Source organism: Oncorhynchus masou, chromosome 16 (genome assembly GCF_036934945.1).
Source record: "Oncorhynchus masou masou isolate Uvic2021 chromosome 16, UVic_Omas_1.1, whole genome shotgun sequence".
Taxonomy (NCBI): domain Eukaryota; kingdom Metazoa; phylum Chordata; class Actinopteri; order Salmoniformes; family Salmonidae; genus Oncorhynchus; species Oncorhynchus masou.
The window spans coordinates 31546107-31563735 of record NC_088227.1 but is presented as its reverse complement, the minus strand read 5'-3'; the positions used below and the strand labels follow the sequence as shown (position 1 = coordinate 31563735).

Genomic DNA, 17629 nt, shown 5'->3' with positions numbered 1-17629 from the left:
CACCACTCTCATCAGGTTAAAAATCTGAGCCATCAGAGACAACAGAATACAGTTTGTACTTGGCCATTCTTCATCAACACATATCTTCCCGCTGCAGCCAGCTTTTCTCATTCTTCGCTGCCATTTCCATGGCATTCTGTTCACCATGCTCATGCCGCGCCTTCATCCACTGTACTGCTTGCAAAGTATTCACTAGTGGCCTTTCTCCAATACCCAACTTCTGTAATTCACTAGTCTGTCTGTCTCTAGCCTCTCCATGCTCCCAAAATGTGGGCTACTCTGCCCATATAACTTTGTGTCTCACAACTTGTCTGGATGAAACATCATCAGAACATTTTTGCCTATCCTCGCTGATATATTAGGCTGCTAACTGTCAGGCGACTCAACGTCTCTTTTTAACAGACAGTGCACGAGTGTGCATGGGAGCACCAACCCATTGGCACCCGCCCTGCTGGCAAAACACGTTACAACTGCAGCTGTTTGACATCAGTCAAGTTGGATGGGTGTCTATCTGGCTCCTACTCCAACATGGCAGTTCGATAGCAGTTTTTCTTTTGTATGGTTGTAACTTTTTTTTTTACATTTTCAGCTGCTGGAGACATATAGCACATAGTATGCAGCTGGTACTAGTATTGCAGTTCCTCACCATGTTTAATATGTCAACTATCTCTGTTAGTCTGTTTGGGATAGCATAGTAGAGGCAGATGCCATGAGAGTGCATAATGTTGTGTTGCATATTTATTCTGATTATGGAGTTCTTCTCCTTCCATTCATGGTGTCTATTCATAGGCTATGCAACTGTGTAATTGTTATCGTAGACAATGATTGTAATGCAAAGTATTTGTCAGCACATTAGGGGAGAGTGGGGTAAGTTGAGCCACCCACAAAATGTATAATTAATAATTTGACCAAATATTTAAGAGGTCATTTCATGGAATGTGTGGAGGAAGAAACATGGAAAAAGTGGTAAGAAATTTCACCAAGTCAAATTAGTCTTACAAGTGTCATGAAACCTCTAAACCAAATTAGATAATTAAGGTAGTTTTTTTCTATCAGTTGGGTTATTAGTTTCAATATGTGTTGTTAAAATCTAGCATGAAAGTGCATCCTTGTAGCTTTGTGGGCTAATTAAGTCTAAATGTTTGCCTTGGGGTATGTTGAGAAAATGGCCTTGGGGTATGTTGAGAAAATGTGTAAGCCAATGGCAAGTTGAGCAAATTGAAATGTTTTCTTCCCAGGGATAATTCAAGGCATTATCACTTGGGATATGAGTTAACAGGGCCTGCTCCATGTTTAAAGTGTAAGGTGTTAAGCCCGTTTTAAAATATGTTTAAAATTAAGACAAAAAAAGCACTTGTGATTGTGTTGAATTGAGTAAATATTTTAAAAAGAGTGGTAATATTTAATTCAGTACAGAAATGTGTAGGTGGCCTAACGTATGCTGTACCGTGGCTCAGCTTACCCCAGTCCTGGGATAAGTTGTGCCAGGAGACCCGTTTTTTGGACAAGCTATGGTTTTCAAAACTAATGTTAAAATGAAATCTGATCATTTCCAGAGATACAACATTGAGATATATAGACATCTTTGTTAGAAATAATACTTATGGCCTCCCGGTGTGGTGCAGTGGTCTAAGGCACTGCAATGCAGTGCTATTTGTGCCACTAGAAATTCTGGGTTTGAGTCCAGGCTGTCGCAGCTGGCCGTGACGGGGAGACCCATGGGGTGGCGCACAATTGGCCCAGTGTCATCTGGGTCAGGGGAGGGTTTGGCCGGCAAGGTTGTCCTTATCCCATTGTGTACTTGCGCAGTGCAAAATGACATGGTCGCCAGGTGCAGTGTTTCCTTGGTGCGGCTGGCTTTTGGGTTAAGTGGGCATTGTGTCAAGCAGTGTCGGCTTGGTTGGGTTTCAGAGGATACACAGCTCGACCTTCATCTTGCCTGAGTCCGCACGGGAGTTGAAGCTTTGAGACAAGACTAACTACCAATTGGATACCATGAAATTGAGGAGAAAAAGTGGTAAAAGTAAGAAATAACTAATTTCCCTTGATGGCAGGATGCTGAATGTAATGGTTTTAAATCAACTTACCCTACTGACAGAAGAAGCTGTACACCATTATAACTTTGGAGAATTTGTACAGTATCCAACTAAACCGCTAGAAAAGCTAATTTTATTCGAAAACACAAATAGCAAAATGAAGCAATGCAATTGGTTAACGTGGTAAACTTTATTATTTTTTGGGTCCCCAACATTTGAAGTTCGTATCAATTCGAGAAGATATTTACAGTCAAGTCATACATTCAACACACAAAAGAACATTGGAATGTCAATAAATACAAAAATGCTTGATACAATTCCAAGATACAAAAAAAAAAATGTCAACAGGCTCTTGTTTTTCTTCAAAAGATTTTAACATTTAGGGGAATTAATCTGAACTGCATGTGGTCAATGCGGGTCAAGGGATTTTGGATCAAGTAAGAGGGCAAGGGGGGAGGCATTCCAGGGTTATGAACAAACAAATTCGTCCTGTTAACACTACTAGTGCCGAAGCAAACTGCCATAGTTACAGTAACACTGCAGCTGAGCAAGCTGGTCTAGTCAACCTCCTCCATCCTGGATGTATCCTCATCTCCCTCCAGTTGAGGCATGTCCTCGATGGGGGCTGAAGTTGGCTCCTCAGGGGTCAGCTCATCCTCGTCAATACCTGGACAGGTGAAGAGGGGGAGGAATGAGTCATGGTCAGTTACTGAAGTTTTAACAAGGTTCTCTCTCATATCTAGGCCACTTAATGTTAAGTATAGTATACTGGAGGGCTAGATGGAGACAATATGACCTTACTGATTACACCAACATGGGTCCTTCAGATCAGAAAACACAAAAGGACGACAGGCAAAGGGGTTACAATTGATCACAAACATCGTCATTTGTTTGAGCAAATCAACTAACCCAGGCCTAGCTTTATCATCCGGTAGATTCGGTTGGAGTGTGTCTGAGGGTCATCCAAGGTGAACCCAGAGGACAGTAGAGCCGTCTCAAACAGCAGAATGACCAGGTCCTTCACAGACTTATCATTCTTATCAGCCTCTGCCTTCTGCCTCAGGGTCTCCACAATGGGGTGGTCTGGGTTGATCTCCAGGTGTTTCTTGGCAGCCATGTAGCCCATGGTGGAGTTGTCTCTCAGGGCCTGGGCCTTCATGATCCTCTCCATGTTGGCCGTCCATCCGTAGGTGCTGGTCACGATGCAGCAGGGGGAGGAGACCAGGCGGTTGGACACTGTCACCTGGGGGGGGGTCAGAACAGCATTGAATCAGGCAATCGTTGTACTGTCAGTGAGCTTGTAAATAAAGTTAGGTTTATTGGTGACATTTTGAGGTAAAGTGAAGCCTCCTGACATTTGCCTTATCATAAAGGACCTATTCAGCAACATGATATCTGTAAGCAGTGTGATTAAGCGTCCTCACCTTCTCAACTTTCTTCTCCAGGATGTCCTTCATGATCTTGCAGAGGTTCTCAAACTGAGACTTCTGCTCTTCTTGTCTCTTCTTCATGTCCTCATCCTCAGGCAGCTCCAGACCCTCCTTGGTCACAGAGACCAGGTTCTTGCCATCATACTCCTTCAGCTGCTGGACACAGTACTCATCAATGGGCTCAATCATGTAGATCACCTCCAGGCCAGCCTTGCGGAGGCGCTCCACGAATGCGGAGTTGGCCACCTGGTCTTTGGTCTCGCCTGGAACATGCAGTAGGTAAAGAAACTTGAGCAAACAGGTTCCTACCATCTGACAACCTATGAACTGGGCTGTACAGTGAGGAGTGTTTCCTCACCAGTGATGTAGTAGATGTGTTTCTGGGTGTCCTTCATGCGTGTGACGTAGTCCTTCAGGGAGACCATCTCGTCCCCTGAGGCTGAGGTGTAGTAGCGCAGCATGTCTGACAGCCTCTTTCGGTTCTGAGAGTCCTCATGGATACCCAGCTGAGAAAGAAAACACAGATCTAAGTTAAACAACAAGTCACCCAGAAAGTATCTTGGTGCATTACGAGACTTTCATTTTCCAGGAAGTAACCCAAAGTTCTGACAAATATGATATCTAGAAGGGGCTTGTTTGTTGCCTTGTGTCAGTAAGGTAAACGTCCTTTAAGAATAGAGCCAGATTTCATATAATTCCGGAGGACATGAAAGGTGTGCCCCCTGCAGATTGTTTTAACTTGGAATCCAAGGCCAATATGCCATAGAGGCTGACCCTAGTCATGCAAACCCACTTCAACAAGACAAGATGGCGGTAAGGAGCACTCTGAGCGACAGGGTCCTAAGCAGCTTACATCAGGTTTAGAGGAGACAAGATGGCGAGGGGATCAGACCAGTTAAAGGTTAGTGGAACATTCTACAGCTACACCTTTCAGAATGTTCCCCAATGATTCTTCAAAGAACAGGTGGGTATATGACATAGTATCCACCTAGCTTGTCTCCTACATCCTATTATACCACTAGATACAAGGTGACTGTCGCAACCTAGATTTAGTTCAGGCTGACCTTGAAGGTAATGTTACAATGATGATAGCTGATGTGTGGTGAGCATGTTGGCACAAAATGGTTGCCGTGTACCACCCATGTGGTGGGTGCTGCTGTTACACATCAATTGTCAGAAATTGAGTGAAAAGCTCTGTCTAATAATATAATCCATTATTACTATGTTTACAGTGTCACATTAGTATGAAACTGACCTTGATGTTCTTGGAGAACTGCTCGTAGTACTTCTTGTAGTTCTCTCTGTCTTCTGAGAGCTCTGTGAAAAGCTCTATACACTTCTTGACCAGGTTCTTGCGGATCACCTTGAGGATCTTGCTCTGCTGCAGCATCTCTCTGGAGATGTTCAGGGGGAGATCCTCAGAGTCCACCACACCCTTGATGAAGTCTGGAGAGAATGACCAAGACAATATGGGTCAGATGAGACTATAGCTGTGTTAATCATTCACAGACCTGCTCTATGTGAGCATCTACTTCAGTTCTATCTGACTTACTGAGGTACTCAGGGATCAGATCGTCACAGTTGTCCATAATGAAGACCCTCCTGACGTACAGCTTGATGTTGTTCTTCTTCTTCTTGTTCTCAAAGAGGTCAAAGGGCGCACGGCGAGGCACAAAGAGCAGGGCACGGAACTCCAGCTGGCCCTCCACTGAGAAGTGCTGTCGAAGAAAACAGAAGGTCAACAACTAACTAAAACAAATCTTCATGTACACTGTATGCCATTATGAAATTAGCTCAAGCATTATTAACTGACCAATATTGGTACTACCTATGACTTTACAAATCAGAGTGAAACTTTGTAAATAGTGTGGAAATGTATTCGTTTGGCCAATATAAATAGAATATCCTCACCTTGACAGCCAGGTGTTCCTCCCAGTCATTGGTCAGGCTCTTGTAGAACTCTCCGTACTCCTCGTTGGTGATGTCATCAGGGTTACGAGTCCAAAGGGGCTTGGTCTTGTTCAGCTCCTCCTGGTCAATGTACTTCTCCTTGATCTTCTTCGTCTTCTTCTTCTTCTTGTCCCCACATGTGCCGTCGTGGCCATGATCATGGTCATCCTCCTCGTCCGAGCCTACGTCCTCAATATCAGGTTTGTCCTCCTCTCCTTCCCCATCTTTCTTCTTCTCCTCCTCATCCTCCTCTGCCTCATCATCACTCACTTCCTTGTCGCGCTCCTTCTCCACCTGAACAGAGAGGATCATGGGCATGTTAGGGGACAGAGTTGGTGTACAGTAAGTTATTTTTAGAGGGAAGTTGGCAGAAATATTTCATTCACTGTGTCTGTTTCACATTCGATATAAAAATGAAAAAAGTGAAAAATGTTATCAGCATCAATTTATCGTCCAATCAGTTACTTGTCCGATCTGAAATCTCTTCCTACCCCCTCCCTTGACCTCTTATGCAAATCTGAAAGGATCCTTGAGATGTACTTCCAACAACGTAGTAGTCACTCAGTGGAGTTCCCACTACATCTAGAGGTTGATTTCACACTAGCTACAATTGAATCCACTCACGCCTACTAGTTCTTACAAAGAGTGTGATGGGGTATCCGATGAACTGGGAGTGCTTCTTCACGATTTCTTTGACCCGTTTCTCCTCACAATATTCTGTCTGGTCATCCTTCAGGTACAGAATCACCTTGGTGCCACGACCAATAGACTCAGCTATAGGAGAGAGACATGGGAATCAAGTCAGCGTTTAGGACAGACCATACCAGGAAAATAGTCTTAACATAGAGTTAAGTGGTACAGTTCACTGTAAAACTATAATCTGTCTTTACCTGACGTGTCGACTTTGACGGTGAAGGATCCGCCAGCAGAGGATTCCCAGATGTACTGCTCATCATCGTTGTGCTTGGTGATGACAGTCACCCTCTCAGCCACCAGGTAGGCAGAGTAGAAACCCACACCGAACTGCCCGATCATAGAGATGTCAGCTCCAGCCTGCAGGGCCTCCATGAAGGCTTTGGTGCCAGACTTGGCGATGGTTCCCAGGTTGTTTATCAGGTCGGCCTTGGTCATGCCGATGCCGGTGTCAACCAGGGTCAGGGTGCGCTCCTCCTTGTTTGGAATGACCTCGATCTTCAGGTCCTTGCCAGAGTCCATCTTGGTCGGGTCTGTCAGGCTCTCATAGCGGATTTTGTCCAGAGCCTAGTAGTCGATTGAAAATAAATAGGTCTAAATACATCTGAATTTTGATTTCACACCGACCTCAGCACAAGATTAACAAAACTCTTAATTATATGTAAATGTATACTGCAGGCTACGTCAATATTTTATTGTGTTTAATAAAATATGAATTTAAACAATCTAAAGATACTTCAAATATTAATAGTGGTGCAATAAACTAGGAATGTAAGTAAAATGCCTGTGTATTTTATGAATTGTCAAATAATACTAAACTACCAAGAAGTCTAAGTGCTTGTGGTGTCTGAAGTACCCACATCTGAGGAGTTGGAGATGAGCTCCCTAAGGAAGATCTCTTTGTTGGAGTAGAATGTGTTGATGATCAGCGACATCAGCTGGGCGATCTCAGCCTGGAAGGCAAAGGTCTCTGCCTCCTCCTCCATCGGAGCGTCATGGGCTTCTGGCATCTGTGGAGACAGACACACACTCTGAGAAGGAGACAACACAACACGTCAGACTGTCTTCTGACGGGTTGCATCACTCCTTGGACTGTCAGTCCAGCCGAAGTTGTGCAACCTGACGTCACCGTCAAAAAACACATTTTTCAACTCTACCCCAAATTAACCACTGTGTCAGTATGGTCATGGCAGTCCAGACAGCTCCATCAGGTCAACGGCAGTCAGTGAGTGGCTAGTAGGGATGTTACTGACACAATACTAGTTCTCAAAACCATAAGACATGGCTGGACCTGACATTTGCGTTTCAGACTTAAAGGTCCAATGCAGTCATTTTAATTTCAATTATTTTCTCAAGCAAGAATTTTGCTAGGACTGTCTGGGAGTGGTCTGAGTGAGAAACTGAAAACTAGCCATTATTGGCAGAGAGGTTAGGAAGTATCTTTCTTATTGGCCTATTTTAAAGGTGTACCATGTAGAAATCACTGAACCATTTCCTGGTTGCAAAAATTAAAATAGTTTAGCTAATTTCAGTTCATGTGACAAAACAAGTAGTGTCGAGAATCATTGTACAATCTAAACTGCCGTGAAATATATTTTCTATAACAACTTTATGCTGTTTGTAGCTGGTGTACAAAACCAGAAGTAAGATGCAAAATCTAAACTTTAGGGAAGCAAAACAATAGCGCACATAGAACAAATCTACCGCTTCTTAGACTTGCTTTCAATGAACATTCAGATCATTAACTCACATTTCTATATGCATTTGGTCAGGTCACCCAAAAAGTTACACATTGCATCTTAAATAATTTACCACCTGGTGATGTCACCAGGCAGGTCAAAACTCCATCCCACCAAAACAGGCTGAAATGTCAGGTGTTCTTTTCAAACACTAAAAGGGAATTATCATAATTTTCAAAATGTCACAGTATTATTCCAACCTCGGTTTGGAAATATATATAAAACACAGGAAATCATGTTTTTGACAGCACTGGGCCTTTAATGTGCGCACGAGCTCGTGCACCTGCATGGAGTTCCGTAAAGGATTTATAGCTTAAAACAGACAGATGGTGTGTGACAGACTGTCCTTTCTGTTCCTCACAGCTGCATTGACTTCATGACTGTAATCCACCAAATGCAAACCATCAGCAGAGAAGCCACAGGTCCTTGCCACATTTTAGTCATTTAGCAGATGCTCTTATCCAGAGTGATTTACAGTTAGTGCATTCATCTAAAGATAGCAAGATGAGACGACCACATAGTCATAAATATAACCCCCCCCTAGAAGTATGAATACTTTTCCAAATGTCTCCCTCAAAATGTAGTAAGTATATTCTTACATTTTACATAGTGTAGCGACCCGCACAGACAGCTGTGTGTTATGTGTTAGGCTAGGAGGTGGTTGTGTTGTACTGACCAGTACCCGGTGTTCGCGGGGTCCGACATGTCAATCAACCTGCTATCTGCCAATCACGGGAATGCCTGGAATGTTCTGATGCCGGGCATCCTGGTGGTTGGCGGAGTGGCGGAGGGGGGTTGGGCAGGGGGGTGGAGCATTGGAAGTTAAGACCAGGTTCAGCTTTTTGTTCTCTCTCTCTTACGTCTGGGCTTCCCAAGAGAAGGTCACGATTGGCTTGTGGGTTATCTGTCATCTTTTTGGCGTGTGCTACGGCCCAAACAGTAGCCTGTGTAAAGTTGGTTTAATAAACCGTCAATTCGCAAACTCAAGCCTCTGTCTGGACAATTGTTCATTTATGATCTAGTCAGGTCATTACAATAGCTTATTTTAAAGAGGAATGTATTCAACAATAAACTGAAATTAATTGTAAGGAAATTACATCAATGGATAATTGTCTACTCTGAACAGGCGCACTATAATATAATCGAATATTCTACATTCCACACTGCCGGTAGGCTATGGAAGTACCAGCCACAATGACGATGCGCTAATAAGCAACAGCTTTTAGAGGGACGGATAGATATATATAAAAATAAAACTCATTCATCGTCAAATCTCAGCGTAATCTGACCGAAAGCACGTGGTTTGAAGTAACATCGGACAAACATGCTCCACCTGCCGGTTGGTACGGTAAATGACATGATTCTAGAACCTACCAGGGCATAATCCGTTTCTATCTATCATATCGCAATCTCCTCCTCGCGACTGTGTATTATAACGATTTATGTTTATATTTATGAATTTCCTACTTGAAGAAATATTATCCAACTCGTGATGAATAGTTATTTAGTAAAGTGAATGAAAATCATTTTCAGAAAAATGATCAAAGTGTGACAGACAGTCAAGATCCATGACGGGATATACTGCAGGTTTTATAGGTCAGCTTCATAATATAATGAATGCAAACGTATGGACGGTGGGCTATGGTGAAATAATGGAAGGAAATTAGGAAAAGTACAATGGAATTCATTGCAACAAAATAATGTTTTGGGTGGATTTTTCTGATGGCAAAGAAATGAAATATAATCTATATATTACCACTGACTACCACTGACTGTATGACTTGGAGAGTGACACTCATTTTACTGTTGGAAAATGTTATTTAATTTCTTACCTTACTGTGGATGGAAATGTCCCTGTACTCGTCTTCAGAAGTTGGTTCCTGACCAAACACAACCCAGCCAGCTAACGCCAAAGATGGGGAGAGGAGGACAACTGGCAAGGTTTTATCCCAGCTGAGTGTCTTCGAGAAATCCTCAGCTTCTAGAACCGTCTGGACTCTTCCAAAACTGTTCTTCTACAGTGTGTAGGATGAGTGTGTGCACTGAGAGGAGCGATGGAATGTCAATCAAACGCTAGAACTCTGTCCACGCCCCTCTTGCATTCAATTCTGTGAAGGCGGGTTTATGGGCGTGGCGATATCAGGGTTAATTTTGTATTTTATTTTTTAAAATCAGGGTTAATACCTTCATATAAACAAACAGTCATTGGTACAGTACATACCAATATAGTGTCCCTGTGTTGAATTTCCACGGCAATATCATGACATGTTCATCATCATGATAACTCAAAAGAATTCACAAGAAAACAAGATGTGAAAAACTGTCATTACAGGGAGCACTTAGGAGAGGGTAAGGTGATGCAAAATAAATATTCCATTCATCCATCTCTGAGATATTAAATTGTGTTGAATTATAAACATGCCTGACAATAATCCAGACTATTTGAAAAAGAGGATTCATCAACCAGAAAGAGACGATGTAAGATATTTTTCTAAATACATCTTTATTATAAATCTTGTCGTTTTTCATAGAAAATAGCTCACAGTTACAAAAAGACAAGTCAAATCCCTGTTGATTTGACATTAAATAGCCTATTATTAAAGTACAGTTGAATAGGGGATACTATATGAATAGGCAGCCGGCATACTATATGATTATGGTATTGATTAATTATGATTGATTAAATACAATACTTTCTCCACAGCTCGACAGTAATGGAAAATGTAAATTGGAAAGTCTATTTGGGACAACAAAAAAAAATACTTACAAAATAAAGAGTTAAAAGGCAGAAATAAAATGATGTACTTCTGTAATATCTTTAGTCAACTTCCTCCATTCTAGAGGTGTCATCATCTCCCTCCAGGACAGGCATGTCATCCTCACTGGGCTGGAGGATGTCCTCCACTGCTGAATCATCATCATCGATGCCTGTAGATGGGAAGAAATAGTCTACATTAGAACACCATCTTCAGTTGGTGTACTAACTGCTATTCAGACAGCCAAAGTATGGAAAAAGCAAAAGCCATATTCCTTACCATTGTACTACCATGATATTTCTGTCAGTTACTTGGTGTTTGCAGCCCTGTCTGTATATTGCTCTAGGAGACTTTCAATCCCATCAACCAAGACAAACGCTGAGGGCGAATAAGCGTGATCAACTCACCCAGGCCAAGCTTGATCATTCTGTAGATGCGATTTGCGTGGGTCTGAGGGTCGTCCAGTGTGAATCCAGAAGACATCAGAGCAGTCTCGAATAGCAAGATGACCAGGTCCTTCACGGCTTTGTCGTTCTTGTCGGCCTCAGCTTTCTCTCTCAGAGTCTCGACAATAGGGTGGGTTGGGTTGATCTCCAGGTGCTTTTTGGCTGTCATGTAGCCCATGGTGGAGTTGTCTCTGAGAGCTTGAGATTTCATGATCCTCTCCATGTTGGCTGTCCACCCGTAGGTGCTGGTCACAATGCAGCAGGGGGAGGAGACCAGGCGGTTGGAAACTGAAACCTGTCAATATTGAAAACAGATGATTAGTAGTCATAGTGACAATTGTTGTAAGTGGTCTGATATTAAAAGGTGAAGACACTTTGCAGAGGGATTAGGTTCAGGTAAATTGTGCTTGTACCTTCTCAATTTTCTTGTCCAGGATGTCCTTCATGATCTTGCAGAGGTTCTCAAATTTAGAATTCAGCTCCTCCTGTTTCTTTTTCTCATCCTCATCCTCAGGCAGCTCCAGACTCTCCTTGGTCACAGAGACCAGGTTCTTGCCATCATACTCCTTCAGCTGCTGGACACAGTACTCATCAATGGGCTCAATCATGTAGATCACTTCCAGGCCGGCCTTGCGGAGGCGCTCTACAAAGGAAGAGTTGGCGACCTGTTCCTTGGTCTCACCTAGAAGAGGATACACAGTTATTAACATTTTGATTGCCCTGTTTCTTTCTCAAGTTTTCAATGTAACATTGATTTAACAAAGGAAAAATAATGGAGAGGAAAAATGTAGGGAAGCTCACCAGTAATGTAGTAGATGTGTTTCTGGGTGTCCTTCATGCGGGAAACGTAGTCCTTCAAGGAAACCATTTCATCACCGGAGTTGGAGGTGTAGTAGCGCAGCATGTCTGACAATTTCTTGCGGTTCTGAGAGTCCTCATGGATTCCCAGCTAAAAGGCACACAACGATGGAAGATGTTAAAGATGTTAAAAAAGAGAAGGAGAAGTTTGGGAGAAAATCTGTAGTACCTTGGAAAAGCCATTTCAAAGGGAGGAAGAGCGTACCTTGATGTTCTTAGAGAACTGCTCGTAGAACTTCTTGTAATTGTCCTTGTCCTCTGAGAGCTCGATGAAAAGCTCTATACACTTCTTGACCAGGTTCTTGCGGATCACCTTGAGGATCTTGCTCTGCTGCAGCATCTCTCTGGAGATGTTCAGGGGGAGATCCTCAGAGTCCACCACACCCTTGATGAAGTCTGGAGAGAACGACCAAGACAATTGGTCAGACATCTTACTTACAACTTTATTTGAAGTCCTGATTGAGGTAGGTGCTCAGGAGGTATCCATGAAAGGTTTAAGGAACAGTACTCACTGAGATACTCTGGCATCAGCTCGTCACAGTTATCCATGATGAAGACCCTGCGCACATACAGCTTGATGTTGTTCTTCTTCTTCTTGTTCTCAAAGAGGTCAAAGGAAGCCCTTCTGGGCACAAAGAGCAGAGCGCGGAACTCCAGCTGGCCCTCCACTGAGAAGTGCTGTGGGAATAAAAAGATAAACATTGACTCATACAGTCCTAATAATATATTAATTCATAGGTTGGATCAAGATAAACCCATAAGGGTTGCGTTTTCGGGTTGCTATCATAGACTCACCTTGATAGCCAGGTGGTCCTCCCAGTCGTTGGTCAGACTCTTGTAGAACTCTCCGTACTCCTCATTGGTGATGTCATCAGGGTTACGGGTCCAGATAGGCTTGGTCTTGTTCAGCTCCTCTGCGTCGATGTACTTCTCCTTGACCTTCTTCTTCCTCTTGTTCTTGCTGTCCTTGGTGTCCTCGTCCTCATCAGAGCCGACGTCCTCGATCTTGGGCTTGTCTTTGTCCTCAGCTGCATCATCTTTATCAGCCTCCTCATCCTTTTCTCCCTCCTCAAGGTCCACCTCTTTCTCTCTAGTCTTCTCCACCTTGATGAAAATGTTCATGTTATTAAAACGTTTTAAGGAATTGCCTACTATAGGGAGCAATGTTTGGGTCCACTATTATCGAAAGGTTACTTCCCTAGTTTATACAGTATATTTCAGTTAATCTCCCCAATATTTTGTTACGACTAAAGAAATATAGAGCTCAATTAGAACTTACATAGAGTGTGATGGGGTAGCCAATGAACTGGGAGTGCTTCTTCACAACCTCCTTGACGCGCTTCTCCTCACAGTATTCAAACTGGTCCTCCTTCATGTGCAAGATCACTTTGGTGCCACGGCCAATGGACTCACCTTCAGGTCGGACAAATCAGACTCACACATTGGATCTAGGCTTACTACCTTTAGAATGACATTGTTGCACAGCAGATTCAAGTTATGCAAGAAGAGGGTTTATAGTGTTGTATTGGATAAATGTGTTTGTAGTAGCATATTAAACAATACGGTTGAAAAGGCTTACCAGTGTCAACTTTGACAGTGAAGGAGCCACCAGCTGCAGACTCCCAGATGTACTGCTCATCATCGTTGTGCTTGGTGATGACAGTCACCCTCTCAGCCACCAGGTAGGCGGAGTAGAAACCCACACCGAACTGCCCGATCATAGAGATGTCAGCTCCAGCCTGCAGGGCCTCCATGAAGGCTTTGGTGCCAGACTTGGCGATGGTTCCCAGGTTGTTTATCAGGTCGGCTTTGGTCATGCCGATGCCGGTGTCAACCAGGGTCAGGGTGCGAGTGCGCAGGTCAGGGGTGACCTCAATCTTTAGGTCCTTGCAGGAATCCAATTTGGTGGGATCTGTCAAGCTCTCATATCTGATCTTGTCCAAAGCCTGTCAGAACATGAAAAAATAGGTCACAATGGTAAAAATAGGTCTCTTGGTTGATAGCTTGAGCTAATTTAACAAGGTGGTTGGCATGCTAACTCTGAGCTATAACTTGTTTTCTCTATTGGCTCAGAGTGCAGTGTATGAGTGGTTGGTTACTTAGGTAAAATGTTACATGGGACAATTCAGCATTATGATTAATCTACTCACATCTGAGGAGTTGGAGATGAGCTCCCTAAGGAAGATCTCTTTGTTGGAGTAGAAGGTGTTGATGATCAGGGACATCAGCTGGGCGATCTCAGCCTGGAAGGCAAAGGTCTCCACTTCCTCCTCCATGGTGTGGCTGGCTATCTCTGGCATCTAGAGAAACAAAATGGCAGACATTGAAAGATCTTTAATTGTACTTTTATTATCCTAAGAATGGCTGAATATTCTTGTATTAAGGCTATTCAGAAGACATGCTTTTTAAAAGCACTTTAGGCTTTTTGCTGCATTTTGCAATAAGTCTTGTTTCAGCGTAATTGAAGAAAACAAAACTTATAGTAGCATACAAATAGTCATTGCAGGAAATGTTGCCTTTTTAAAGCTTTTAACATCTGGAGACACCTGTTTTTTTCTAGAAAGCCTCAAGTCTAGTCAGCCACATGGCAATGAGAGATAGAAGTGCTGAGGAAGAAAGGCAGCTGTTTTACAGCCCTCCATTGGAGGCTCCTGTTGCACAGGCACCATCTGTCAATCAAGGCCTCTGCCATTTGAAAAGAGGGTGGAGTTTACAGAATCTTCACACCCCCTTGCCAACAGCTGTAGTGGTATGTGAATGTGACTAAGATGATGTAAGACTTTTGTCTTGAATAGAGAAATGTTGAGTTTTATGTCTTCAGCATGGAATTGTCCTGATATACTGAGAAGTATTCATCAAATGCCATTAACATTCTTCCCCATTGAAGACACTTTTTCCTAAAGCAGCATCTTGTCCATAAAAATGATCAAGGCTTCATAAAACTACTTTTCCCAGATCAATGCATCTATGAATCCATCATTGCCCTTCGCTTCAAACTGACTATATTAATCTTATAGGTTCTGGTCTAAGACACTTTGAGGTCTGGTAAATGCATTCTTTAATAACTTGTTATAGGTAACTTGATTGTAATTGTTCTCTGTGCCGACTGCCAAGCCTCTCTTCTCGTCCTTCTCTTCAGCTGCCATGTCTCTCTCTCCCTCTAACCAGGGTCATATTCCATGTGCTCATCTCCTAGCATGCTCACACAAAGGGTTCTACCAGACCCAGGAAAACAGTCTGTTAAATTCTCCCCACTGATTTAATGCTATTTCAGATGAATACGGTTCAATTCTTCCCCGGTATACATTATTCCGTATGGAGTACAAACATACTGTAGGCTGCTTGTTTCCTGCTGGTCTTTCACCTTTATAAAATTAATGCATAATGTATATCCAGAATATTTTCTATTGACCTTCCTTACACTCCTGAGTTGCAAGTAACTATTCATTTGGTTTGCCTTTCATCTACCTCCCTCTTACCTTGACAAGATAAGACTGTGCTCCTGTGCTTCACTTGGCGTTTTCTGATCACTGTAGATTGAATCTCAGAGCGTCTCTGCTGTTCCTTTGCAGATGAATCTAGTATTTAAATCTCTGTATTTCACTGGTCCTAATCCTCTATGGATTCAGGTGAATGTCCTCTCACTCGCTGTATCTGAGGACCCCTGGGCCTGCTCCTGTCTTTTTATACAAGAGGCGCTTTCTCGAAGCTCCCATTCAGAAGCTTCCAGAAGGAATGCCCAGTCCCACTACAGTATAGAGTAGGGGGGGGCTAAAGAAAGGACCAGTAGGGTGAGGGTGATAGTGAGATCTGTGAGGGGTCTGTCGCCGTAAACCACATGTGTCCTTATAGGGCAGCACAGTCACAGGGGGTGCCTGTCACTCAGGGGCCAGAGGCGTCCTGATAGCGTCTGTCAGGCCTGGCCCAGCAGGCCCCACCATAGCCTTTCCAACCACCTGCTCCCACCAGAACCCTTCGGACAGACAGACTCAGGGCAGAAGGCCTCCGAAAAGATAACAGGCAACAAGTCTTTTTTTGGCTAGTGAGATTGAGAAAGAATAGCTGATGTGTTAGAGTAATGGTTCTGTTCCAGGCCACGGAAACTGTGTTGGAAGATTGGCTACAGAGTTTACTTCCACATTCTTTGATCCTTTCTATCCTTAATACACATTCATGTCTATAGAAAGAAATAATTTTGCGTGGTTTTACCTCAACAAGAGGGCCTTTTTTGTGTCCTAATGGTGACACTACTGCTGATTTAGTTATAATGATGATATAAACAAGATGTGGAATATGTTGATTTTGTTTGAGTGGAACATGAGTAGGCTATTTTCTCTGCATTGTTGGAAAGGGGTTGTAAGTGAGCAGTTCACTGTTAGTTGACACCTGTTGTTTACGAAAGCATGACGAATACAATTTGATTTGATTGATTTGAAATTAGAAAATGTATATAATGGAGAAAGCAGTACGATGCAACTCGTGTCTTAATTTTTAGCAGACATCATGGTAAGACAAATGTCAAATCATGAACATACAGAAAATGATGGAAAAGACCAGAATTCTCCGGCATGTGTGTTTGAGCAGAGACTGCCCAGAGGATGGCACTATTAGCAACAGGCGAGTAAAGCAGTATGTATCTAGTTGTTTGGAGAAGTTGCATCTCCCCTGATGTCTGGAAACATTGAGAGGCAACTGCTAGAGGAGACAGAACAGTTTGATTTTGACTCAGACCATGATATGGGGAACTTATGGACCGGACAAATAATGAACGTTAAGGAATACATGTAATCGCTTACAACTCTGATGATTGGGACCGGATGACTCGAGTATGCAATTTTGAATGGTAATATACGTATTTAATTCATTCAAGCGTATCCTTACATTTGGGTTAGACATGTTCCCTGTGAGTTATTTTCAATTCAGAAGAATTGTGATCAGATAAAATAGAGATCTGATGTTGCATGGATGAAGAGTGGGCTACAGACGAAAATAATGTAGTAGGCTCGATCAAATTAATTAAATATGAATATCCACAACATGAATATACATTTCACAATTGTAAAATGGTCATATCCAAATTGAAGGATTACTTTTTTAGAACGACTTCGACATTTGCAGCATTCACGAGCGTTTTTCGCATGATGGTCTACCTAGCCTAAAGGCCACCAGATGGCGATATTGAGCCATTTCATCTTACCTTTGGATGGTTTCACATCATACACAGTTTCATTCACGTTTCATAAACTGCCTTTGGATGGTATGATGAAACGACTCAATATCGTCATCTGCCGGCCTATGGGCTAAGGTAAAACATGATTCAAGGACCTAATTCTCCACAATAAGAAAGTATATGTCCATGCAATTCCACTGGAACGTTTTGCTACCTAGACAAACTATCACATGCATTTTGTTGAGGGTTTATAAATGTATTTTGCCTCACCAAATTCCTCACTTCTCTCGCTAAACTGAAGTATTAACACATTGAAGCTTTTAGCGCGTTGGTTGTGGTCTCAACTGAGGAGTGCATGCTCTATCAGTACCAGTCAAAATTTTGGACACACGTACTCTTTCAAGGTTTTTTTTTTCTGCATTGTAGAATAATAGTGAAGACATCAAATCTATGAAATAACACATATGGAATCATGTCGTAACCAAAAAAGTATATTTTATATTCTTTCAAGTAACCACCCTTTCCTTGATGACAACTTTGCACACTCTTGG

General features: G+C 42.7%; 2 protein-coding genes across 2 annotated transcripts; both read right to left on the bottom strand.

Annotated features, from left to right (window-relative positions):
* Nucleotides 1-2207: 2207 nt before the first annotated feature.
* Nucleotides 2208-9880, bottom strand: LOC135557830 (heat shock protein HSP 90-alpha-like). The gene is made up of 11 exons (XM_064991474.1): nt 9681-9880; nt 6970-7119; nt 6307-6676; nt 6057-6190; nt 5378-5710; nt 5019-5184; nt 4722-4912; nt 3825-3972; nt 3461-3729; nt 2946-3279; nt 2208-2703 (listed from the first exon to the last, which is right to left on the bottom strand). The coding sequence occupies exons 2-11, from the start codon at nt 7117-7119 to the stop codon at nt 2594-2596; spliced, it is 2205 nt and encodes a 734-aa protein (XP_064847546.1). The 5' UTR covers nt 9681-9880; the 3' UTR covers nt 2208-2593.
* Nucleotides 9881-10332: 452 nt separating this feature from the next.
* Nucleotides 10333-15585, bottom strand: LOC135557831 (heat shock protein HSP 90-alpha 1). The gene is made up of 11 exons (XM_064991475.1): nt 15388-15585; nt 14059-14208; nt 13488-13854; nt 13188-13321; nt 12704-13012; nt 12421-12586; nt 12114-12304; nt 11852-11999; nt 11464-11732; nt 11012-11345; nt 10333-10776 (listed from the first exon to the last, which is right to left on the bottom strand). The coding sequence occupies exons 2-11, from the start codon at nt 14206-14208 to the stop codon at nt 10667-10669; spliced, it is 2178 nt and encodes a 725-aa protein (XP_064847547.1). The 5' UTR covers nt 15388-15585; the 3' UTR covers nt 10333-10666.
* Between the last annotated feature and the right edge of the window lie 2044 nt (nt 15586-17629).